The sequence below is a fragment of the Hypanus sabinus genome, chromosome 6 (assembly GCF_030144855.1).
Source record: "Hypanus sabinus isolate sHypSab1 chromosome 6, sHypSab1.hap1, whole genome shotgun sequence".
NCBI lineage: Eukaryota > Metazoa > Chordata > Chondrichthyes > Myliobatiformes > Dasyatidae > Hypanus > Hypanus sabinus.
Window position 1 is genome coordinate 179,820,822 of NC_082711.1, and position 25,015 is coordinate 179,845,836.

General features: G+C 53.1%; 1 protein-coding gene across 3 annotated transcripts in view; it reads left to right on the plus strand.

Annotated features, from left to right (window-relative positions):
• The window catches only part of crk (v-crk avian sarcoma virus CT10 oncogene homolog), a 152,565-nt gene that overhangs the window by 124,059 nt on the left and 3,491 nt on the right, over positions 1–25,015 (plus strand). The window contains exon 2 of one of the 3 annotated variants that reach the window (XR_009512885.1): positions 16,257–19,129. Coding sequence is in view for 1 of the 3 variants with exons in the window: in XM_059973727.1 (XP_059829710.1) it covers positions 16,257–16,427 (171 nt within the window). In the remaining 2 variants the exon portion in view is untranslated. Of the gene's footprint in view, positions 1–16,256; positions 19,659–25,015 lie in introns of those variants that run through there. The other 2 variants (XR_009512886.1, XM_059973727.1) reach the window with 2 other exon arrangements.

A 25,015-nucleotide genomic window follows, 5' to 3' on the forward strand; every position in this document is an offset into this window, starting at 1 on the left:
TGGAGGAGACTGAGCCATGGAGCTGGTGGAGGAGGGAGTGGAGGAGACTGAGCAGTGGAGCTGGTGGTGGAGGAGGGAGTGGAGGAGACTGAGCCATGGAGCTGGTGGAGGAGGGAGTGGAGGAGACTGAGCCGTGGAGCTGGTGGAGGAGGGAGTGGAGGAGACTGAGCCATGGAGCTGGTGGAGGGTGGAGGAGGGAGTGGAGGAGACTGAGCCATGGAGCTGGTGGAGGGTGGAGGAGGGAGTGGAGGAGACTGAGCCATGGAGCTGGTGGAGGGTGGAGGAGGGAGTGGAGGAGACTGAGCCATGGAGCTGGTGGAGGGTGGAGGAGGGAGTGGAGGAGACTGAGCCATGGAGCTGGTGGAGGAGGGAGTGGAGGAGACTGAGCCATGGAGCTGGTGGAGGGTGGAGGAGGGAGTGGAGGAGACTGAGCCGTGGAGCTGGTGGAGGAGGGAGTGGAGGAGACTGAGCCATGGAGCTGGTGGAGGGTGGAGGAGGGAGTGGAGGAGACTGAGCCGTGGAGCTGGTGGAGGGTGGAGGAGGGAGTGGAGGAGACTGAGCCGTGGAGCTGGTGGAGGGTGGAGGAGGGAGTGGAGGAGACTGAGCCGTGGAGCTGGTGGAGGGTGGAGGAGGGAGTGGAGGAGACTGAGCAGTGGAGCTGGTGGAGGGTGGAGGAGGGAGTGGAGGAGACTGAGCCGTGGAGCTGGTGGAGGGTGGAGGAGGGAGTGGAGGAGGACTGAGCAGTGGAGCTGGTGGAGGGTGGAGGAGGGAGGAGACTGAGCCATGGAGCTGGTGGAGGGTGGAGGAGGGAGTGGAGGAGACTGAGCCATGGAGCTGGTGGAGGAGGGAGTTGAGGAGACTGAGCAGTGGAGCTGGTGGTGGAGGAGGGAGTGGAGGAGACTGAGCCATGGAGCTGGTGGAGGAGGGAGTGGAGGAGACTGAGCCGTGGAGCTGGTGGAGGAGGGAGTGGAGGAGACTGAGCCATGGAGCTGGTGGAGGGTGGAGGAGGGAGTGGAGGAGACTGAGCCATGGAGCTGGTGGAGGGTGGAGGAGGGAGTGGAGGAGACTGAGCCATGGAGCTGGTGGAGGGTGGAGGAGGGAGTGGAGGAGACTGAGCCATGGAGCTGGTGGAGGAGGGAGTGGAGGAGACTGAGCCATGGAGCTGGTGGAGGGTGGAGGAGGGAGTGGAGGAGACTGAGCCGTGGAGCTGGTGGAGGAGGGAGTGGAGGAGACTGAACCATGGAGCTGGTGGAGGGGTGGAGGAGGGAGTGGAGGAGACTGAGCCGTGGAGCTGGTGGAGGGTGGAGGAGGGAGTGGAGGAGACTGAGCCATGGAGCTGGTGGAGGGTGGAGGAGGGAGTGGAGGAGACTGAGCCGTGGAGCTGGTGGAGGGTGGAGGAGGGAGTGGAGGAGACTGAGCCGTGGAGCTGGTGGAGGGTGGAGGAGGGAGTGGAGGAGGACTGAGCCGTGGAGCTGGTGGAGGGTGGAGGAGGGAGTGGAGGAGACTGAGCCATGGAGCTGGTGGAGGGTGGAGGGAGGGAGTGGAGACTGAGCCATGGAGCTGGTGGAGTGTGGAGGAGGGAGTGGAGGAGACTGAGCCATGGAGCTGGTGGAGGAGGGAGTGGAGGAGACTGAGCCATGGAGCTGGTGGTGGGTGGAGGAGGGAGTGGAGGAGACTGAGCCGTGGAGCTGGTGGAGGAGGGAGTGGAGGAGACTGAGCCATGGAGCTGGTGGAGGGTGGAGGAGGACTGAGCCGTGGAGCTGGTGGAGGGTGGAGGAGGGAGTGGAGGAGACTGAGCCGTGGAGCTGGTGGAGGGTGGAGGAGGGAGTGGAGGAGACTGAGCCGTGGAGCTGGTGGAGGGTGGAGGAGGGAGTGGAGGAGACTGAGCAGTGGAGCTGGTGGAGGGTGGAGGAGGGAGTGGAGGAGACTGAGCCGTGGAGCTGGTGGAGGGTGGAGGAGGGAGTGGAGGAGACTGAGCAGTGGAGCTGGTGGAGGGTGGAGGAGGGAGTGGAGGAGACTGAGCCATGGAGCTGGTGGAGGGTGGAGGAGGGAGTGGAGGAGACTGAGCCATGGAGCTGGTGGAGGAGGGAGTGGAGGAGACTGAGCAGTGGAGCTGGTGGTGGAGGAGGGAGTGGAGGAGACTGAGCCATGGAGCTGGTGGAGGAGGGAGTGGAGGAGACTGAGCCGTGGAGCTGGTGGAGGAGGGAGTGGAGGAGACTGAGCCATGGAGCTGGTGGAGGGTGGAGGAGGGAGTGGAGGAGACTGAGCCGTGGAGCTGGTGGAGGGTGGAGGAGGGAGTGGAGGAGACTGAGCCGTGGAGCTGGTGGGGGAGGGAGTGCAGGAGACTGAGCCGTGGAGCTGGTGGAGCTGGTGGAGGAGTGGAGGAGACTGAGCCGTGGAGCTGGTGGAGCTGGTGGAGGAGTGGAGGAGACTGAGCCGTGGAGGGTGGAGGAGGGAGTGGAGGAGACTGAGCCGTGGAGGGTGGAGGAGGGAGTGGAGGAGACTGAGCAGTGGAGCTGGTGGAGGAGGGAGGAGGGAGTGGAGACTGAGCCGTGGAGGGTGGAGGAGGGAGTGGAGGAGACTGAGCCGTGGAGGGTGGAGGAGGGAGTGGAGGAGACTGAGCCGTGGAGGGTGGAGGAGGGAGTGGAGGAGACTGAGCCGTGGAGCTGGTGGAGGGTGGAGGAGGGAGTGGAGGAGACTGAGCCATGGAGCTGGTGGAGGGTGGAGGAGGGAGTGGAGGAGACTGAGCCGTGGAGCTGGTGGAGGGTGGAGGAGGGAGTGGAGGAGACTGAGCCGTGGAGCTGGTGGAGGGTGGAGGAGGGAGTGGAGGAGACTGAGCAGTGGAGCTGGTGGAGGGTGGAGGAGGGAGTGGAGGAGACTGAGCCATGGAGCTGGTGGAGGGTGGAGGAGGGAGTGGAGGAGACTGAGCCATGGAGCTGGTGGAGGAGGGAGTGGAGGAGACTGAGCAGTGGAGCTGGTGGAGGGTGGAGGAGGGAGTGGAGGAGACTGAGCCATGGAGCTGGTGGAGGAGGGAGTGGAGGAGACTGAGCCGTGGAGCTGGTGGAGGAGGGAGTGGAGGAGACTGAGCCATGGAGCTGGTGGAGGGTGGAGGAGGGAGTGGAGGAGACTGAGCAGTGGAGCTGGTGGAGGGTGGAGGAGGGAGTGGAGGAGACTGAGCCGTGGAGCTGGTGGAGGGTGGAGGAGACTGAGCAGTGGAGCTGGTGGAGGGTGGAGGAGACTGAGCCGTGGAGCTGGTGGAGGGTGGAGGAGGGAGTGGAGGAGACTGAGCCGTGGAGCTGGTGGAGGGTGGAGGAGGGAGTGGAGGAGACTGAGCAGTGGAGCTGGTGGAGGGTGGAGGAGGGAGTGGAGGAGACTGAGCCGTGGAGCTGGTGGAGGGTGGAGGAGGGAGTGGAGGAGACTGAGCAGTGGAGCTGGTGGAGGGTGGAGGAGGGAGTGGAGGAGACTGAGCCATGGAGCTGGTGGAGGGTGGAGGAGGGAGTGGAGGAGACTGAGCCATGGAGCTGGTGGAGGAGGGAGTGGAGGAGACTGAGCAGTGGAGCTGGTGGTGGAGGAGGGAGTGGAGGAGACTGAGCCATGGAGCTGGTGGAGGAGGGAGTGGAGGAGACTGAGCCGTGGAGCTGGTGGAGGAGGGAGTGGAGGAGACTGAGCCAAGGAGCTGGTGGAGGGTGGAGGAGGGAGTGGAGGAGACTGAGCCATGGAGCTGGTGGAGGGTGGAGGAGGGAGTGGAGGAGACTGAGCCATGGAGCTGGTGGAGGGTGGAGGAGGGAGTGGAGGAGACTGAGCCATGGAGCTGGTGGAGGGTGGAGGAGGGAGTGGAGGAGACTGAGCCGTGGAGCTGGTGGGGGAGGGAGTGCAGGAGACTGAGCCGTGGAGCTGGTGGAGGAGTGGAGGAGACTGAGCCGTGGAGCTGGTGGAGCTGGTGGAGGAGTGGAGGAGACTGAGCCGTGGAGGGTGGAGGAGGGAGTGGAGGAGACTGAGCCGTGGAGGGTGGAGGAGGGAGTGGAGGAGACTGAGCAGTGGAGCTGGTGGAGGAGGGAGGAGGGAGTGGAGGAGACTGAGCCGTGGAGGGTGGAGGAGGGAGTGGAGGAGACTGAGCCGTGGAGGGTGGAGGAGGGAGTGGAGGAGACTGAGCCGTGGAGCTGGTGGAGGGTGGAGGAGGGAGTGGAGGAGGGAGTGGAGGAGACTGAGCCATGGAGCTGGTGGAGGGTGGAGGAGGGAGTGGAGGAGACTGAGCCGTGGAGCTGGTGGAGGGTGGAGGAGGGAGTGGAGGAGACTGAGCCGTGGAGCTGGTGGAGGGTGGAGGAGGGAGTGGAGGAGACTGAGCAGTGGAGCTGGTGGAGGGTGGAGGAGGGAGTGGAGGAGACTGAGCCATGGAGCTGGTGGAGGGTGGAGGAGGGAGTGGAGGAGACTGAGCCATGGAGCTGGTGGAGGAGGGAGTGGAGGAGACTGAGCAGTGGAGCTGGTGGAGGGTGGAGGAGGGAGTGGAGGAGACTGAGCCATGGAGCTGGTGGAGGGTGGAGGAGGGAGTGGAGGAGACTGAGCCGTGGAGCTGGTGGAGGAGGGAGTGGAGGAGACTGAGCCATGGAGCTGGTGGAGGGTGGAGGAGGGAGTGGAGGAGACTGAGCAGTGGAGCTGGTGGAGGGTGGAGGAGGGAGTGGAGGAGACTGAGCCGTGGAGCTGGTGGAGGGTGGAGGAGACTGAGCAGTGGAGCTGGTGGAGGGTGGAGGAGGGAGTGGAGGAGACTGAGCCGTGGAGCTGGTGGAGGGTGGAGGAGGGAGTGGAGGAGACTGAGCCGTGGAGCTGGTGGAGGGTGGAGGAGGGAGTGGAGGAGACTGAGCAGTGGAGCTGGTGGAGGGTGGAGGAGGGAGTGGAGGAGACTGAGCCGTGGAGCTGGTGGAGGGTGGAGGAGGGAGTGGAGGAGACTGAGCAGTGGAGCTGGTGGAGGGTGGAGGAGGGAGTGGAGGAGACTGAGCCATGGAGCTGGTGGAGGGTGGAGGAGGGAGTGGAGGAGACTGAGCCATGGAGCTGGTGGAGGAGGGAGTGGAGGAGACTGAGCAGTGGAGCTGGTGGTGGAGGAGGGAGTGGAGGAGACTGAGCCATGGAGCTGGTGGAGGAGGGAGTGGAGGAGACTGAGCCGTGGAGCTGGTGGAGGAGGGAGTGGAGGAGACTGAGCCGTGGAGCTGGTGGAGGAGGGAGTGGAGGAGACTGAGCCAAGGAGCTGGTGGAGGGTGGAGGAGGGAGTGGAGGAGACTGAGCCATGGAGCTGGTGGAGGGTGGAGGAGGGAGTGGAGGAGACTGAGCCATGGAGCTGGTGGAGGGTGGAGGAGGGAGTGGAGGAGACTGAGCCATGGAGCTGGTGGAGGGTGGAGGAGGGAGTGGAGGAGACTGAGCCATGGAGCTGGTGGAGGAGGGAGTGGAGGAGACTGAGCCATGGAGCTGGTGGAGGGTGGAGGAGGGAGTGGAGGAGACTGAGCCGTGGAGCTGGTGGAGGAGGGAGTGGAGGAGACTGAGCCATGGAGCTGGTGGAGGGTGAAGGAGGGAGTGGAGGAGACTGAGCCGTGGAGCTGGTGGAGGGTGGAGGAGGGAGTGGAGGAGACTGAGCCGTGGAGCTGGTGGAGGGTGGAGGAGGGAGTGGAGGAGACTGAGCCGTGGAGCTGGTGGAGGGTGGAGGAGGGAGTGGAGGAGACTGAGCCATGGAGCTGGTGGAGGGTGGAGGAGACTGAGCCGTGGAGCTGGTGGAGGGTGGAGGAGGGAGTGGAGGAGACTGAGCCATGGAGCTGGTGGAGGGTGGAGGAGACTGAGCCGTGGAGCTGGTGGAGGGTGGAGGAGACTGAGCCGTGGAGCTGGTGGAGGGTGGAGGAGACTGAGCCGTGGAGCTGGTGGAGGGTGGAGGAGACTGAGCCGTGGAGCTGGTGGAGGGTGGAGGAGACTGAGCCGTGGAGCTGGTGGAGGGTGGAGGAGGGAGTGGAGGAGACTGAGCCGTGGAGCTGGTGGAGGGTGGAGGAGACTGAGCCGTGGAGCTGGTGGAGGGTGGAGGAGACTGAGCCGTGGAGCTGGTGGAGGGTGGAGGAGACTGAGCCGTGGAGCTGGTGGAGGGTGGAGGAGACTGAGCCGTGGAGCTGGTGGAGGGTGGAGGAGACTGAGCCGTGGAGCTGCTGGAGGGTGGAGGAGACTGAGCCGTGGAGCTGGTGGAGGGTGGAGGAGACTGAGCCGTGGAGCTGGTGGAGGGTGGAGGAGACTGAGCCGTGGAGCTGGTGGAGGGTGGAGGAGACTGAGCCGTGGAGCTGGTGGAGGGTGGAGGAGACTGAGCCGTGGAGCTGGTGGAGGGTGGAGGAGACTGAGCCGTGGAGCTGGTGGAGGGTGGAGGAGACTGAGCCGTGGAGCTGGTGGAGGGTGGAGGAGACTGAGCCGTGGAGCTGGTGGAGGGTGGAGGAGACTGAGCCGTGGAGCTGGTGGAGGGTGGAGGAGACTGAGCCGTGGAGCTGGTGGAGGGTGGAGGAGGGAGTGGAGGAGACTGAGCCATGGAGCTGGTGGAGGGTGGAGGAGGGAGTGGAGGAGACTGAGCCATGGAGCTGGTGGAGGGTGGAGGAGACTGAGCCATGGAGCTGGTGGAGGAGGGAGTGGAGGAGACTGAGCCATGGAGCTGGTGGAGGGTGGAGGAGGGAGTGGAGGAGACTGAGCCGTGGAGCTGGTGGAGGAGGGAGTGGAGGAGACTGAGCCATGGAGCTGGTGGAGGGTGGAGGAGGGAGTGGAGGAGACTGAGCCGTGGAGCTGGTGGAGGGTGGAGGAGGGAGTGGAGGAGACTGAGCCGTGGAGCTGGTGGAGGGTGGAGGAGGGAGTGGAGGAGACTGAGCCGTGGAGCTGGTGGAGGGTGGAGGAGGGAGTGGAGGAGACTGAGCCATGGAGCTGGTGGAGGGTGGAGGAGACTGAGCCGTGGAGCTGGTGGAGGGTGGAGGAGGGAGTGGAGGAGACTGAGCCGTGGAGCTGGTGGAGGGTGGAGGAGGGATTGGAGGAGACTGAGCCATGGAGCTGGTGGAGGGTGGAGGAGACTGAGCCATGGAGCTGGTGGAGGGTGGAGGAGACTGAGCCATGGAGCTGGTGGAGTGTGGAGGAGACTGAGCCATGGAGCTGGTGGAGGGTGGAGGAGGGAGTGGAGGAGACTGAGCCGTGGAGCTGGTGGAGGAGGGAGTGGAGGAGACTGAGCCATGGAGCTGGTGGAGGGTGGAGGAGGGAGTGGAGGAGACTGAGCCGTGGAGCTGGTGGAGGGTGGAGGAGGGAGTGGAGGAGACTGAGCCGTGGAGCTGGTGGAGGGTGGAGGAGGGAGTGGAGGAGACTGAGCCGTGGAGCTGGTGGAGGGTGGAGGAGGGAGTGGAGGAGACTGAGCCGTGGAGCTGGTGGAGGGTGGAGGAGGGAGTGGAGGAGACTGAGCCGTGGAGCTGGTGGAGGTTGGAGGAGGGAGTGGAGGAGACTGAGCCATGGAGCTGGTGGAGGGTGGAGGAGGGAGTGGAGGAGACTGAGCCGTGGAGCTGGTGGAGGGTGGAGGAGGGAGTGGAGGAGACTGAGCCATGGAGCTGGTGGAGGGTGGAGGAGACTGAGCCGTGGAGCTGGTGGAGGGTGGAGGAGACTGAGCCGTGGAGCTGGTGGAGGGTGGAGGAGACTGAGCCGTGGAGCTGGTGGAGGGTGGAGGAGACTGAGCCGTGGAGCTGGTGGAGGGTGGAGGAGACTGAGCCGTGGAGCTGGTGGAGGGTGGAGGAGACTGAGCCGTGGAGCTGGTGGAGGGTGGAGGAGACTGAGCCGTGGAGCTGGTGGAGGGTGGAGGAGACTGAGCCGTGGAGCTGGTGGAGGGTGGAGGAGACTGAGCCGTGGAGCTGGTGGAGGGTGGAGGAGACTGAGCCGTGGAGCTGGTGGAGGGTGGAGGAGGGAGTGGAGGAGACTGAGCCGTGGAGCTGGTGGAGGGTGGAGGAGGGAGTGGAGGAGACTGAGCCATGGAGCTGGTGGAGGGTGGAGGAGACTGAGCCGTGGAGCTGGTGGAGGGTGGAGGAGGGAGTGGAGGAGACTGAGCCGTGGAGCTGGTGGAGGGTGGAGGAGGGATTGGAGGAGACTGAGCCATGGAGCTGGTGGAGGGTGGAGGAGACTGAGCCATGGAGCTGGTGGAGGGTGGAGGAGACTGAGCCATGGAGCTGGTGGAGTGTGGAGGAGACTGAGCCATGGAGCTGGTGGAGGGTGGAGGAGGGAGTGGAGGAGACTGAGCCGTGGAGCTGGTGGAGGAGGGAGTGGAGGAGACTGAGCCATGGAGCTGGTGGAGGGTGGAGGAGGGAGTGGAGGAGACTGAGCCGTGGAGCTGGTGGAGGGTGGAGGAGGGAGTGGAGGAGACTGAGCCGTGGAGCTGGTGGAGGGTGGAGGAGGGAGTGGAGGAGACTGAGCCGTGGAGCTGGTGGAGGGTGGAGGAGGGAGTGGAGGAGACTGAGCCGTGGAGCTGGTGGAGGGTGGAGGAGGGAGTGGAGGAGACTGAGCCGTGGAGCTGGTGGAGGTTGGAGGAGGGAGTGGAGGAGACTGAGCCATGGAGCTGGTGGAGGGTGGAGGAGGGAGTGGAGGAGACTGAGCCGTGGAGCTGGTGGAGGGTGGAGGAGGGAGTGGAGGAGACTGAGCCATGGAGCTGGTGGAGGGTGGAGGAGACTGAGCCGTGGAGCTGGTGGAGGGTGGAGGAGACTGAGCCGTGGAGCTGGTGGAGGGTGGAGGAGACTGAGCCGTGGAGCTGGTGGAGGGTGGAGGAGACTGAGCCGTGGAGCTGGTGGAGGGTGGAGGAGACTGAGCCGTGGAGCTGGTGGAGGGTGGAGGAGACTGAGCCGTGGAGCTGGTGGAGGGTGGAGGAGACTGAGCCGTGGAGCTGGTGGAGGGTGGAGGAGACTGAGCCGTGGAGCTGGTGGAGGGTGGAGGAGACTGAGCCGTGGAGCTGGTGGAGGGTGGAGGAGACTGAGCCGTGGAGCTGGTGGAGGGTGGAGGAGACTGAGCCGTGGAGCTGGTGGAGGGTGGAGGAGACTGAGCCGTGGAGCTGGTGGAGGGTGGAGGAGACTGAGCCGTGGAGCTGGTGGAGGGTGGAGGAGACTGAGCCGTGGAGCTGGTGGAGGGTGGAGGAGACTGAGCCGTGGAGCTGGTGGAGGGTGGAGGAGACTGAGCCGTGGAGCTGGTGGAGGGTGGAGGAGACTGAGCCGTGGAGCTGGTGGTGGGTGGAGGAGACTGAGCCGTGGAGCTGGTGGAGGGTGGAGGAGACTGAGCCGTGGAGCTGGTGGAGGGTGGAGGAGACTGAGCCGTGGAGCTGGTGGAGGGTGGAGGAGACTGAGCCGTGGAGCTGTTGGAGGGTGGAGGAGGGAGTGGAGGAGACTGAGCCATGGAGCTGGTGGAGGGTGGAGACTGAGCCATGGAGCTGGTGGAGGAGGGAGTGGAGGAGACTGAGCCATGGAGCTGGTGGAGGGTGGAGGAGGGAGTGGAGGAGACTGAGCCGTAGAGCTGGTGGAGGAGGGAGTGGAGGAGACTGAGCCGTGGAGCTGGTGGAGGGTGGAGGAGGGAGTGGAGGAGACTGAGCCGTGGAGCTGGTGGAGGGTGGAGGAGGGAGTGGAGGAGACTGAGCCGTGGAGCTGGTGGAGGGAGTGGAGGAGACTGAGCCGTGGAGCTGGTGGAGGGTGGAGGAGGGAGTGGAGGAGACTGAGCCGTGGAGCTGGTGGAGGGTGGAGGAGGGAGTGGAGGAGACTGAGCCGTGGAGCTGGTGGAGGGTGGAGGAGGGAGTGGAGGAGACTGAGCCATGGAGCTGGTGGAGGGTGGAGGAGACTGAGCCGTGGAGCTGGTGGAGGGTGGAGGAGGGAGTGGAGGAGACTGAGCCATGGAGCTGGTGGAGGGTGGAGGAGACTGAGCCGTGGAGCTGGTGGAGGGTGGAGGAGACTGAGCCGTGGAGCTGGTGGAGGGTGGAGGAGACTGAGCCGTGGAGCTGGTGGAGGGTGGAGGAGGGAGTGGAGGAGACTGAGCCGTGGAGCTGGTGGAGGGTGGAGGAGACTGAGCCGTGGAGCTGGTGGAGGGTGGAGGAGACTGAGCCGTGGAGCTGGTGGAGGGTGGAGGAGACTGAGCCGTGGAGCTGGTGGAGGGTGGAGGAGACTGAGCCGTGGAGCTGGTGGAGGGTGGAGGAGACTGAGCCGTGGAGCTGGTGGAGGGTGGAGGAGACTGAGCCGTGGAGCTGGTGGAGGGTGGAGGAGACTGAGCCGTGGAGCTGGTGGAGGGTGGAGGAGACTGAGCCGTGGAGCTGGTGGAGGGTGGAGGAGACTGAGCCGTGGAGCTGGTGGAGGGTGGAGGAGACTGAGCCGTGGAGCTGGTGGAGGGTGGAGGAGACTGAGCCGTGGAGCTGGTGGAGGGTGGAGGGTGGAGTCAGAAGGCTGGAGCTGGTGGAGAGTCAGCAATGAGGGCCACATGGCTGCAGGGATTGGTTGGATGAGGGATGGGAAAGGGCTTCACTAATGGGTGACAAGGTAGTGTAGTGGTTAGCGCAGCATTATTACAGCTCGGGGTGTCGGAACTCTGAGTTCAATCCTCTGTAAGGAATTTGTACATCCTCCCTGTGGAATGCTTGTGTTTCCTCTGGGTGCTTCAGTTTCCACCCACAATCCAAAGATGAATGGTTAGTAAGTTAACTGATCATTGTAAATTGTCCCATGATTAGGTTGGAGTTATATCGGGGGTTGCTGGGCGGCGTGACTCAAGTGGCCAGAAAGGCCTACTCCATACTGTATCTATAAATGAAAATAAAAGATGTGGGAGACTTCCTGGACACTGATATTCTGTCCTCACTGGGGAACACACCATTTCCATCTCCCTTTTTCTCCTAATGAGCATGGAATGAATTGCTGCCTCCGACAACATCTCCCCTTTCCTCTGAATCTCTCAGCTTCAAACTTTCCCACCAGGTTTATCCTCAATCTAACGTTCAGGGTCCTCATTGGTGCGTCCTAAAGATCAAAGGCCGAACATCCTTCAGAAGTCTGGAAGTCGAGGTCTGATGGCTGAAGCCTGGTGTGAGTCCACTGGGGAGCCTGAAGCCCAATGCTTGCAACTCCATTAATCTGCTGGAAACTGAAGACAGATTGTCCTTGGGCTGGAGAACTGTGTATGTGTGTGTGGGAGGGAGGAATGGAACTTGTTTTGCTGTTGTTGTTTTGTTGCGTTTTGTGTTGTTCTGAACGTTGTGGGCATGCTATGTTGGTGCCAGAATGGGTGCCCTCATCGCATCATTAGATTGTGCTGGTTAACATGAATTACACATTTCTCCGTGTTTTGATGTACATGAATCTGACCTCACCACCAAAGTGACCCTACTCAAATCTCTACTGTGACTTTAGTCTCTTCAGCACAAGGAAGTGCTTCTTAACGTCCTCCTCCAACATTCAGCTTAGTGGGACTTGTGCTATCTGGCCTCACGTAGGCAGTATCTGAGATTCACAGCAATATCGCATCCATTTCATCTCCTTATTCAATCAAGGGAAGCTGTTTTTAACTTACTGTAATTTTATTTAGAGTTACAGCAGGGTAACAGGCTCTTCTGGCCCAACAGGTCCCTACTGCCCAATTACACTCATCTGACCAATGAGAACGATTCTTTGGGTCTCAAAGGCAAGAGCTCTGGACACACAGTTTTAATAAGAAGAAGTTTATTTACAAGGGGAGAAAAAGCTTGGGAACAACACAAGTGGCTACAATATTCAGACAAACGTGCTTAGAATAGAGGAACGTGGGAAAAGTCGGGTCTGCAGTACAATACACAGGGAAAACAGTGTGGGGACGGAGTACAGGTACACATACAAGCGAGGGAAAAGTAACAATACCTGCCCCCCTTGACTGTGGGCAAGCCCGGCTCTTTGCTAAAGGGACAACAGCAAACGCTCCCACAACCCAAATCAATGCACACCTTACCACGTGTCTCCAGCGTTGTTTTGTGGTCTTCAGCCTGGAGTGAAGCAGGGTGGTCCCTCGGGGATGACAAAAAAGAGAGCAAGCCAAGCACATGTAGCACCCTTTATAGGTCAGGGGGCTAGAGGGTCCAGCCCAGGTGAATCACCGGGGGGCAATGGCTTGGTACCAGACAGGTTAATCCAATTAAGGTGGCCAACTGTTAAGTGTGCATTGATTAGTTGGGAGGGGCGAAATGTTGACTGGCAGGTGGTGTGACCTCCAACCAGGTGAGGGCAGTGCTGTCACATGACAGGCACGGCTCTCTGGTTAAACCCATACACCTTTGGAATGTACCATGGGATCACAGGGATATCCTATGGTATAGGCAATTTCAGGAATTGAACCCTGGTGCCAGCATAATGTGCCCACCACGTTCAGGAGAACACAAGCAACAACAACAAAACAAGCCCCCCATTCTCCCATGCAACCAACCAATCATTCTCACACACAGACTCTGGCCTCCAGTTTACTCGTGGACATTGGGCATCTCCAGTGGACTCGCCAACTCAAAGCTTTGACTATTGGGTCTTGACTTCCGGACTCACCAACTTCAGTCTTCAAAGTCAACAACATCACTTAAAAGTCATCTAGCCAGAACATGGAACATACAGCACAGGGGTAAGCTCTTCAGCCCACGACGTGGAGCCAAACCAATTAAATTAGTAATCAAATGGCAAACTAAACTAATCTCCTCTGCCTACACAATGTCCATATCCTTCCATTCATGTGCCTATCTAAACATCTCTTAAAAGTTTCTAAAATGCTTCTGCCTCGACCACCACCCCAGGCAGCACACTCCAGGCACCCATTACTCTCTACGTAAAAAAAGCTTGCCCCTCACATCTCACCCCCCTCACCTTAAATGCATGCCTTCTGGTTTAAACATTTCAACCCATGGAACATATTAGTTCTTTTCTGCTTTATCTATGCTTCTTATAATCTTATAAACCTCTATCAGATCTCTCCTCAGCCACCATCACCCCAGAGCAAACAACCCAAGTTTGTCCAACCTCTCGTTATAGCACGTGCCCTCTAATTCAGCCAGCATCCTGGTGAACCTCTTCTGCGCCGTCTCCAAAGTGTTGGCATCCTTCCTCTAAAGAAGTCTCAGCAAACCTGAAAGTGATGGCACAAAGCATTGCTGTTGCTTCCAAGCTGCAGAGACAGCAATGAGTTTGATAATTACCCATTCATACGTTTGGAGTTGGGGAGAACAAGGAGTAATCTTGCTGAACGAGAACATGATTTTTGAGGACTTGATATGTGTGTTTTGAAGATTGCCTCCTCCAGTCACATCAGTAAGATCAACTTCTGTCTCAGTTGTACCTTGGTCTTTGCCCACACATGTCCATTCCCTGAATGTACAACTGTTAATCAGTATCAGCCCTGAGCTCTTTGAAGGGGGAAGACAATTCCAATGAATTATAATCCCGTGCAAGAAAAACTTCCTCCTCAGCTTAGAACTGAGATTTCTGGCTAAACCGTCTGTAAGTGATAGCAACATACACACTCAATACTGGAGAAACTCAGGGGTGGCATGGTAGCATTACGTTGTTACAGTGCCAGCAAGCTGCGTTCAGTCTGTAAGGAGTTTGTGACCACGTGTGTTTCCTCCCACACTCCAAAGGCATACAGGTTAGTGGGTTAATTACTCACAGGGGTGTATTTGGATGGTGTAGGCTCGTTGCTGTGCTGCACCTTTAAATAAAATACAAGTAAAACATGGTAGGCCAGGCAGCATCTCGGAAGGGAACAAGCAGTTGATATTTTGAGCCGAGGACCTTCATCAGGACTAGAAAGGAAAGAGAAAGAAGCCTTTCCAGTCCTGGTGAAGAGTCCAGGCCCAAAACGTCAACTGTTTATTTCTCTCCATAGATGCTGCCTGACCAGAATTAAAGCGTCCTACGTTTATGATTGTAAATGGTGTTAGATGGAAGTAGTCGGAGGATTTAAGAACTGTGTGGTGGTGATCTTAGTTGGATAATGTAACAATAAATCATTCTTTAGTGAGAAGGACAGGCTCCCTGATTGGGTGCATCACAACCTGCTATGGAAACACTGCTGCCCAGGAATGGAAAAGACTACAGAACGTGGTAGATACAGCCCAGTCCATCACAGGAAAAGCCCTCCCTGCTATTGAGCTCATCTACAAGAAGTGCTAACACAAGAAAACAACATTGGTCATCAAGGACCTCCACCATCCAGGCCTTCCCTTCTTTTTACTATCACCATTGGGCAGGAGGTTCAGAACCCTTACAACCCACACCACCATTTTCAGGAACTGTTATTATCCTTCAACCAACACTGTACATATCTTCACTCACCTTTACTCTGAATGGATTCTACAAGCTATAGATTCACTTCCAAAGACCCTTTACAACTCATGTTCTTAGTATTATTTTTATTTGCAGTTTGTCTTCTTTTGCACATTGATCGTTTGTCAGTCTTTATTTATTAATGGCTTTTCATAAAATGCTACATTTTAAATTTTTTTTATTTAGAAATACAGCACAGTAACAGGCCCTTAAGAACCAATGAGCCCACGCTGACCAGTTAACCTACTGACCAGTACGCCTAGAATGTGGGATGAAACCAGAGCAACTGGAGGAAAGCTACGTAGTCACAGGGAGAACATACAAATCCCTTACAGTCAGCCTGGGATGCAGGCGCTGTGATAACTGCTATGCAACAGATTGGGTCTTTTTCCCCAGGACGGCACATGTTGAAAGTGAGAGGGGAGAATTTTAAAGGTGATCTGAGGAGTAAGTCTTTCCAAACAGTTGGTGGTGAATATCTGGAATGAGCTGCCTGAGGAGGTGGTGGGGTAGATACAATAACAATGTTTAGATGGAATTTGGCAGGAAAAGCGTAGAGAGCTTGAGGTATGACCTGGACAAATAGGATGACCACCGAGAGGTACGGCGGTCTGCTGAAGGGCCTGTCACAGTGATGTCTACGATACCAAAACTGCACATAGACCCCAAGATAATTGCAGAAAAACTTTTTAACTCTTGGATTCCATTTTCTTCTTGCAAAACAATGACACATCTTTTGTTCACTGTAATACTTTCTTATTCTTGCTTGTTAATTTGCTGGGGTGATATACAAGGATCAAATCTCTCTAAATACCAACATTTCCCATTCTTTACTTTTCAAAGAAAAGTCCACTTTTCCATTTTACATAAACCCAGCACTTGAATCTTTGGTTTTAAATTATAAAACTATAGTAAGACATTCAAAAAGCCAGCTTGCCTTCACTGACAGTCAGTTATATAGCACAGAAACAGGCCTTTTGGCCCAACTGGTCCATGCTGACTAAGATGCCCATCCAAGCTAGTTCTACTCACCTTCTAACACTTCCAAACTTCAATGGTGAGGGAGATGCATGGCCTCAGCTGATGCAGAGACAAGGCCCTCATGCCTATTACAACCTTTCAGGGGAGGAGGCAATGGAGGCGGTATGGGACAGAACATGTGCAGCAAACGTGCCGAGTTGGGGACTTTGCGCCTCCTGTTGATGCTGCTCTGCAGTGTTTGCTCCCTGGAAGACAAGCTGATTGCCTCCGTCTCCAGCTGCACTCTCATGGGATGAGGAATTGCTGTGTGCTTGTTCTTATAGAAGTGTGGCTCCAGAACAACAACCCACGCACCATCAATCTACAGGTCATGCCACTGAGGGAGTAGCGCTAACATTATTTTCTGTGACTGCATGTGCTATTGTAACTATATATGCTGTGTGTGGCTGTGTTTTGCACCTTGGCCCCAGTAGAATGCTGTTTTGTTGAAGTGTTTCAGATTTCAGAATATATCATATATCTCGGATTCACCATCATTCCTGGCTCAGAATTTATGTGCTGCCAGCAAGCAGTCTTTTTCTTACAATTGTTCATCACACATATGTACTGATGTAGTGTGTTAGATTTTCATCAGTGACGATCTTGGCAAACTTCGCAATGAATTTTTCTGCTGCTTTGTCACCAGCAGACGCTTCATCACCGCAAATCTTTAAAAAAGATCAAAGCTGTGTCTTTTCTTAAATTTATGCAACCAGCCTGCTGATTATTTATAATACCCTTCAATTTTCAATTCGCCATGATAGATTTTTGTTTGTTTCATGATCAGCAAACTGTTAAGCATCTATGTTTCCTTCTGACACTGACAAATCCACTCTTTCAATACACAATCGAGATCTTCACTTTGCTTTAAGCTGTATTTTAAATTTTTCATTAACTTCTGTTCATCAGGTATGCGAGGTCACTTCTCAAGATGGTCAGGGCTGCGTGGAGATCTGTGCATCACCTGTGAACCTTCTCAGCGCCTGGTGGGATTTTCCATTTGTCATGTCATGTCAGCACTCAAAAAATTTGAATATCAGACCTTTTGGGATTTTGACATTTCAGACAAGTATTGTCTGAACCTGCATCAAGCTCATTCCACATAAACACCACCCATCTGTGTAAAATAAAAGCTTTTCCTCAAGATCCCATTAAATCTCTCCCCTTTTACCTTGAACTTGTGCTCTCTAGTTTTCAGTTCCTCAAGCCTGGAAAAAGGCAGTGTGCTCACTTGATCCTGGTACTGAATGGTAACTGTTCTTGCTGCCTGTGGTCTATTGAACCCACTCCTAGACTATGGAACAGCTTGTGGGATTGCTGGTCAATGGCCTGACAGACAGGAACCTTCGTGGGGGGGGTGGGGAATAGAAGGCAAAAGGTGCACCATCTCACAAAATGAAGCTTTTTCTCAGAGAGCTGATCAAAGCAGATTTCAGAGCACACACAGAGCCAATATCGGGAGCTGGACAGAAGTCACTAACAGGAACTGGAACTAAAGGAAAAGGTGAGTGATAAAGTATTCTGAATGCCAGCACACACTATGCAGAGCTTTATGTGAGGTGTTTGTAGAGAGAAGCCCAAAACCCACACCAACTCTACAACAAGATTTTGCTATATTGTTATTTTGATTTAGTTGCACTTATAATAAGCTAAAGACAGACTCAGGTGGCCTTCACTGAACGTCTTATGTCCAAGATTCACCTATTTTTACTATTTTGTTTTCATTATTTTTTTTACAAACATTAAAAATCAAAATAATTCAAGGCCCATCTTGCCTTATTGCTGCCAACTCACTTGACCAGTCTGCGTGCTTCTGTGATCTCTTTGTACCTGGCAAGTCCACTGGTCAGAGATGGTAATAGCTGAAGCTCTTACACAGTGGGATCTGGAATGCACTACCCAAGGGATGCTGCAGTCAAGCGCTTTTGCAACAATGCAGCAGCACCTGGGCGAGCCCTGGATCACCAAAGGTATGGAAGCAGTCGACCAGGTGCCAGTAAATGGCTAACACAAGGGGGTAGAACTTTAAGGTAATTGGAGGAAAATAGAGGAAGGTGTGAAAGATAATTTTTTTTAAAAACATAGAGAATAGTGGGTGCATGAAACATGCTGTCAGGGGTGGTGGTAGAAGCAGATACATTAGGGACATTTAGGACATTCTTAGACAGGCATGTGGATGATAGAAAAATGAAGGGCTATATAGGCGGGAAGGGTTAGATTAGAGTAGATTAAAAGGTTGGCACAACATTGTGTGCCGAAGGGCATGTACTGTGTTGTACTGTTCTGTTTTAAATGGAATTAGCAATGATGGGTACTTGATGGCTGGCAAGGACATGATGGGTCAAAGAGTCTCTTTATGCTGCTTGACTCCATTTCCAGCAGCTGTTGACATATGATTTTCACCCGTCTCTTTCATGACAAGTTCACATAATTCTTCGACAAACTGACAGCCAGTTTTTTTCCTGTGGCTGCATGGGTTTCCTCTGGGTCCTCTGGTTTCCTCCCACATTCCAAAGACATACTGGTTGGTAGATTAATTGGTCACATGTGCACAATTAATTAACTTGGACAAGCCTTTCAGGCCCAACCCACCACACTTCCCAGCAACCCACCTAATTAACCATAGTTTATTCACAGGACAATTTACAATGACTAATTAAGCCACAAATGTCTTTGGAATGTGGGAGGAAACTGGAGGAAAGAGTGGTGCGGACTTGATGGGTCAGTAGGGCCTGTTTCTGTGCTGTATCTTTAAATAAAGCAAAGAAATAAATAACAAACATGAGATTTTGAAGATGCTGGAAATCCAGAGCCATGCACAAAATCTTGGAGGAACACAGTAGGTCTATGGAGATGAATAAATAGTTGATGTTTCAAGCCTAGACCCTTCTTCGGGACTTCCTTTAGATTAAAGAATGTTTTCAAGGTTGCTAAAACCTTTGGTCTAGGAATGGTGATGCAGAATACAAGGTGTTGCTCCTCCACCCTCAGGGTGGCCTCATCGTGGCACAAGAGGAGGTAATAGATTGACATTGCAATGGGAATGGGTATCAGAATTAAAATGTTTGGTCATTAGGAAGTTCCACTTTTAGTGGCTGCAGCAGAGATGCTTGACGAAGAGGTCCCCCAATTTATTATGGTCTCACCAACATAGAGGAGGTTGCATTAGGAGTACCGGACACAATAGATGATCTCAACATCTTCACAGGGTAAATATTGTCTCACCTGGAAAGACTGCTCCTTTCAGAAATGGCTATTATCTTCCCACCTGCTGATCCACAGGGATTACTCTACAACGTGACAATTTTGAATCCAGTGTCTTTGGCGGAGCTACAATGGCTCTAGAGAACAGCTCCTTTCAGTTCATCTGCAGAAACAGCTTAATTTCTAACTTTAAGGTCTCTTTTTTTTCCCCTTTCATGGTGGGTGGGTTCTGTCAGTGCCCTTGACCTGCAGCTGCACTCGAACAGTGGTTCTTTATGACGATGGTTCCAGGGCTCACCAATTGGCCTCTTTTTGACACCCCAAGGGTGTGGCCTAGAAGACAAACGCGCACCTTCAGGGTTCTGAGGCTTTGTGGCCCTGTGGACAACCTGATTCCATGCCAGTGCCACCGAATGAAGCGTTGCAGCAGGAAACGGAATATCGGGGACAGCAGTTGGTGGTCCCTGTACTCGATGAACTGTGCACACTCTCTTTCTCTCGGTGGTGGGCTGAGAGTTTGCTGTCGATTCTTGAGTCAGAGAACTCAGAAAATGTGCAACAGAGCAGACTTTAGCACTGTAAGTAATCAGTGAGTTGTTCTCTTGTGTGACACCTCTCTACCCTTTTATTAGGAAGAGATGAAGCCTGTGGAATGTCAAAATGACGGGTAAACAATTAGTTTTTCAGTGCTGCAGATCATGGTCTCCCTTGGGGGCTTTGCTATTGATTGCCTGGTGGGTGGTGGGTGCTGATGCTTTTTGCTGAAATGTGGGGGAGGGGAGGGTTGATGCTTTGCTGTTGCTTGTACGTGGGAGGGGGGAGAAGAGGGCTTTGGGGTTCTAACATTTTATCGTCATTCATTCTGTGGGGTTTCTCTCGTGTTTTTGTGGAAGAGTAAGAATTTCAGGTTATATATTGTAAACATTCTCTGATATTAAATGGAAGCCATCACGTTAAAACTCAAGGATGTCGGTCATCTGGTCCGGAGCATTGCTGGATATTAAATTCTCCAGTATTGCTTCTTTTACTCACAGTACTTTATAAAATTAATTATTTCACAAAATATGGCTGCCAGCACTTAATGCCTGTCTCTGTCACCTTGAAGACATTCACTCTACATCCTTGGTCCTCCACTCACACCTTATTGTTTTCCATTCTGAAGACAGAAGTATTTATTTTAAATTACCCTATTATAATTCCTCTCCCTTTAAGATTCAAGATTGTTTATTGTCATTCTTCTGTACACAAGTGTAAAGGAGAACAAACTGATCTTACTCAGGATTCGATTCAGCATAAAGAACACAATAAATAACATGATTGAAGTCTCCTGCAATTATGAAGAGGCCGTCCGGATGCTTGTTTTGTAGAGAGCTGATGATGGTGTAAAGCTCTGCCAGTGCGTTCTTGTTGTTAGTGCATGGGGGGGGGGGAATGTAGAGATCAGTGATGAACACAACAGCATACTCCCTAAGCAGGCTATGTGGCCAGCATTAAAAGACAAGCATTTCCTTCTGCTTTCTATGTAGATTCCTGCTTGAGTTTTTAGTCTAATCGTTTACTGTCACACTGTTCCTTCTTTAGAGATTTCTTCATCAACCTTCGGGCTGAACTGCCAAACACTCCCCATCCCAATACCAATGGTTTTAGCAACATTGAAAACCTCCTTTAACTTAATAACATCAGAAACTTCTCCCCGGGTCACAATTCCTGTAGGATTTTTATTGTTTTTTTTAGGGGGAGGGAATCCATCTCCTTTCTCGAAGGCGAGCAAGGACAGGCTATAAATGCTGGCCTCTGGACTGACCCCAAAACATGCAAATAAAAGAATAAACAAGATAAACGCCTGGTTTATGCACAGGTTGGTGGAAGTCCACCCCAGCCTCGGAGGTGAGTCCAACAACAAATTCAGAACCAGCACTTATTCAGTGACAATTGATTGTCAGGTGTGAAGAGGACAGTGTTTAACAACTACAACCAAAACACAGCCATGTGTCTGGTTGTCTAAAACCAACAGTGGATGGAACTACCAGAAATAAAAGAGGACCTCAACCAAACACCACAATCGGCCAAGATTTCAGAAGCTGCTCTCCTGATCCCAGTTAGGTAACCCACACTGGTTTCCTCCAGTGGGGATCCATGCGCACTATTGCTGAACTCTTTGTTGTGTGTTGGAACTATTTATTGTTCATTCTGTGCTAACCTTGATGACATGGTCATACACGAGGAAATCTGCAGATGCTGGAAATTCAAACAACACACACAAAGTGCTGGTGGAACACAGCAGGCCAGGCAGCATCTATAGGGAGAAGCACTGTCGACGTCTCGGGCCGAGACCCTTAGTCAGGACTAACTGAAAAGAGAGATACTAAGAGATTTGAAAGTAGTGGGGGGAGGGGAAATGTGAAATGATAGAAGACTGGAGGTCATGTGTTGCCTTCTTGCATTGCTGATTGTAACTTTGCTACAACAGTCAAGAATCAAGCACTTCAATTTGGGACTAATATTACACATAAATCCAAGTGGGTTAGGATTAACTTAATCCTAAACCTAACCCTAATCATATCCTCTTAACCCCAACCCCTCACAACCCCCAAGCACATCTGCTTAACATCCAAGTGTGCCACCTCAGGGTCTGTGTGCGCTGTCTCAGACGGAGAACATCCCCTTCTCTAACACCGCTCCCCCCCCCCCCCCCAAGTGCCTTTCTTTAACTTCCTGAGTGCATCCCAGAAGAGACTGGCTGTTCCAAACAGATCTTAATGTATTTCTTCCATTATTGTTCCTGTAAACCTCCCAAAGGGTAGAAATGGGTAACTCCCTTCTACAAGGGGTGGCTGAAAGAAAATCTCCTGGTGCTTCCATGGAAAAAAGAAAAAAACTTTTTAATATATAAAGATTACCTCACATGGAGAAACTGCCAAACTGGGATTGCCACCCAGAAAGTCACAACTAATGTGATTTTGGCCTTAGCTTAATTTCCCTGTCTGTCCCCTTTGATCCTTAACCATCCTCGTTCCAGACCTCAATATGTTCAGTGGCACCATTTACACAGCTCTCACGGGAAGGAATTCCAAACGTTCACCAGCTCAAAACTAATCAATAAGCTTCAATACCTGGGCCTCAATATTCCGTTGTGCAATTGGATCCTTGATTTCCTCACTTGCAAACCCCAATCAGTTAAGAATGGCGACAACATCTCCTCCATGATCTCCATTAACACAGGTGCACCACAAGGCTGTGTGCTGAGCCCCCTGCTCTACTCACTTATGACTGTGTGGCTAAGCACAGCTTCAATACTATATTTCATGATACCACTGCCATAGGTCAAATCAAAGGTGGCATATAGGAGGGAGATTGAAAATCTAGCTGAGTGCTGCCAGAACAACAACAAAGTCAGCAAGACCAAGGAGATGATTATTGATTTCAGAAGGAGGAAAGCAGAGATCCATGAGCCAGTCCTCATTGGGGGATCAGAGGGGGAAAGGGTCAGCACCTTTAAGTTCCTTAGTGTTATCATTTCAGAGGGGCTGACCTGGGTCCAGCATGTAGGTGCAATTATGAACAAAGTACAGCAGTGCCTCTACTTCCTTAGAAAGTTTGCAAAGATTCCACATGACATCTAAAACTTTGACAGAATTCTGAAGATGTGTGCTGGAGAGTATATTGACTGGCTGCATCACAGCCTGGTATGGAAACACCAGTGCCCAAGAACAGAAAAGACTACAAAAAATAGTGGATACAGCCCAGTTCAGCAGAGGCAAAGCCCTCCCCATCTTTGAGCACACTCACAAGGAGCTACAAGAAAGTAGCATCCATCACCAACGACCTTCACCATCCAGGCCATGCTCTCGTTTTGGTACTACTGTTGGGCAAGAGATATAGGGGTCTCAGGTCCCACAACGCCAGGTTCAGGAACAGTTATCACCTTTCAACCATTAGACTCCTGAACCAGTGTGGAAAACTTCATTTAGATCAACTCTGAACAGTTTCCGCAACCTATGGATTCATTTTCGAGGGCTCTACAATTCATGTTCTCGGTATCCGTGTAGCTAATGTTTATTTACACAGCTTGTCTTTTTTTGTACATTGGATACTTGTCAGTCTTTGTGCAGTTTTTCATTGATCCTATTGTATTTCTCTGTTTTACTGCGAAGGTAGTATATACAAGTACTTTGATATTTTGATACAACAGTCAGAATTAGCAAGTTATCTGAAATTGGAGAACTTGCCACAGCTGCAGCCTGCCCAGATGGAAGGTGAGGTGCTGGGTGCTGTTCCTTCAGCTTAAGTTGTATGTTGGCCCTTGATGTAACAGCACAGGCGATGGTCAGAGATTTAAGATAGCAGCTCAGGGTTTGTGCTCTGCCTCACAGGAACATCCATCCATCTATCTATCTATCTATCTAGATACAACACAGAACAGGCTCTTCTAGCCCAATGAGCCGCATCGCCCAGCAGATTTATCCCCAGCCTAATCACATGACAATTTACAATGACCCACCGATTTATCCCCAGCCTAATCACGTGACAATTTACAATGACCCACCGATTTATCCCCAGCCTAATCACGTGGCAATTTACAATGACCCACCGATTTATCCCCAGCCTAATCACATGACAATTTACAATGACCCACCGATTTATCCCCAGCCTAATCACGTGGCAATTTACAATGACCCACCGATTTATCCCCAGCCTAATCACGTGACAATTTACAATGACCCACCGATTTATCCCCAGCCTAATCACGTGGCAATTTACAATGACCCACCGATTTATCCCCAGCCTAATCACATGGCAATTTACAATGACCCACCGATTTATCCCCAGCCTAATCACGTGACAATTTACAATGACCCACCGATTTATCCCCAGCCTAATCACGTGGCAATTTACAATGACCCACCGATTTATCCCCAGCCTAATCACATGACAATTTACAATGACCCTTTATCCCCAGCCTAATCACGTGAAAATTTACAATGACCCACCGATTTATCCCCAGCCTAATCACGCGGCAATTTACAATGACCCACCGATTTATCCCCAGCCTAATCACGTGGCAATTTACAATGACCCCCCGATTTATCCCCAGCCTAAATCACGTGACAACTTACAATGACCCACCGATTTATCCCCAGCCTAATCACATGGCAATTTACAATGACCCACCGATTTATCCCCAGCCTAATCACGTGGCAATTTACAATGACCCACCGATTTATCCCCAGCCTAATCACGTGACAATTTACAATGACCCACCGATTTATCCCCAGCCTAATCACGTGGCAATTTACAATGACCCACCGATTTATCCCCAGCCTAATCACATGGCAATTTACAATGACCCACCGATTTATCCCCAGTCTAATCACGTGACAATTTACAATGACCCACCGATTTATCCCCAGCCTAATCACGTGGCAATTTACAATGACCCACCGATTTATCCCCAGCCTAATCACATGACAATTTACAATGACCCTTTATCCCCAGCCTAATCACGTGAAAATTTACAATGACCCACCGATTTATCCCCAGCCTAATCACGCGGCAATTTACAATGACCCACCAATTTATCCCCAGCCTAATCACGTGGCAATTTACAATGACCCCCCGATTTATCCCCAGCCTAAATCACGTGACAACTTACAATGACCCACAGATTTATCCCCAGCCTAATCACATGGCAATTTACAATGACCCACCGATTTATCCCCAGCCTAATCACGTGGCAATTTACAATGACCCTTTATCCCCAGCCTAATCACGTGACAATTTACAATGACCCACCGATTTATCCCCAGCCTAATCACGTGACAATTTACAATGACCCACAGATTTATCCCCAGCCTAATCACATGGCAATTTACAATGACCCACCGATTTATCCCCAGCCTAATCACGTGACAATTTACAATGATAAATTAACTTAACAACCAATACATCTTTGACTGTGGGAGAAAACCCACATGATCACAGAGACAATGTACAAACTCCTTACAGACAGCGACGAGTACCATACTGTACCAGGTCACTGGCACTGTGTTAACCATGCACGGATGTGACTAATCGAAATAGCCGTTGACAGACTGAAACCTCCCTGCTGTGCTCCTCACCTTTGATAATTCTGGGGTCCACAGGCTGTCAAATGCCATGAGGTGATAGGGCATAGACACTGGCTATAGACTAGATGGGCCAACTGACCTGTAACTGTGCTGGACATCTTAAGTGACACACATAAAATGCTGGAGGAACTCAGCATGCAGCATCTATGGAAGTGAATAAATAGTCGATATTTTGTACTGGAAAGACTGGAAGGGGGAAGATAAAAAAAGTGGGGGGAAGGGAAGGAGGGTAGCTAGGTGATAGATGAAGCCAGGTGGGTGGGAAAGGTAAAAGGGTGAAGAGGAAGGAATCTGATAGGAGAGGAGAGTGGATCATAGGAGAAAGGAAAGGTGATA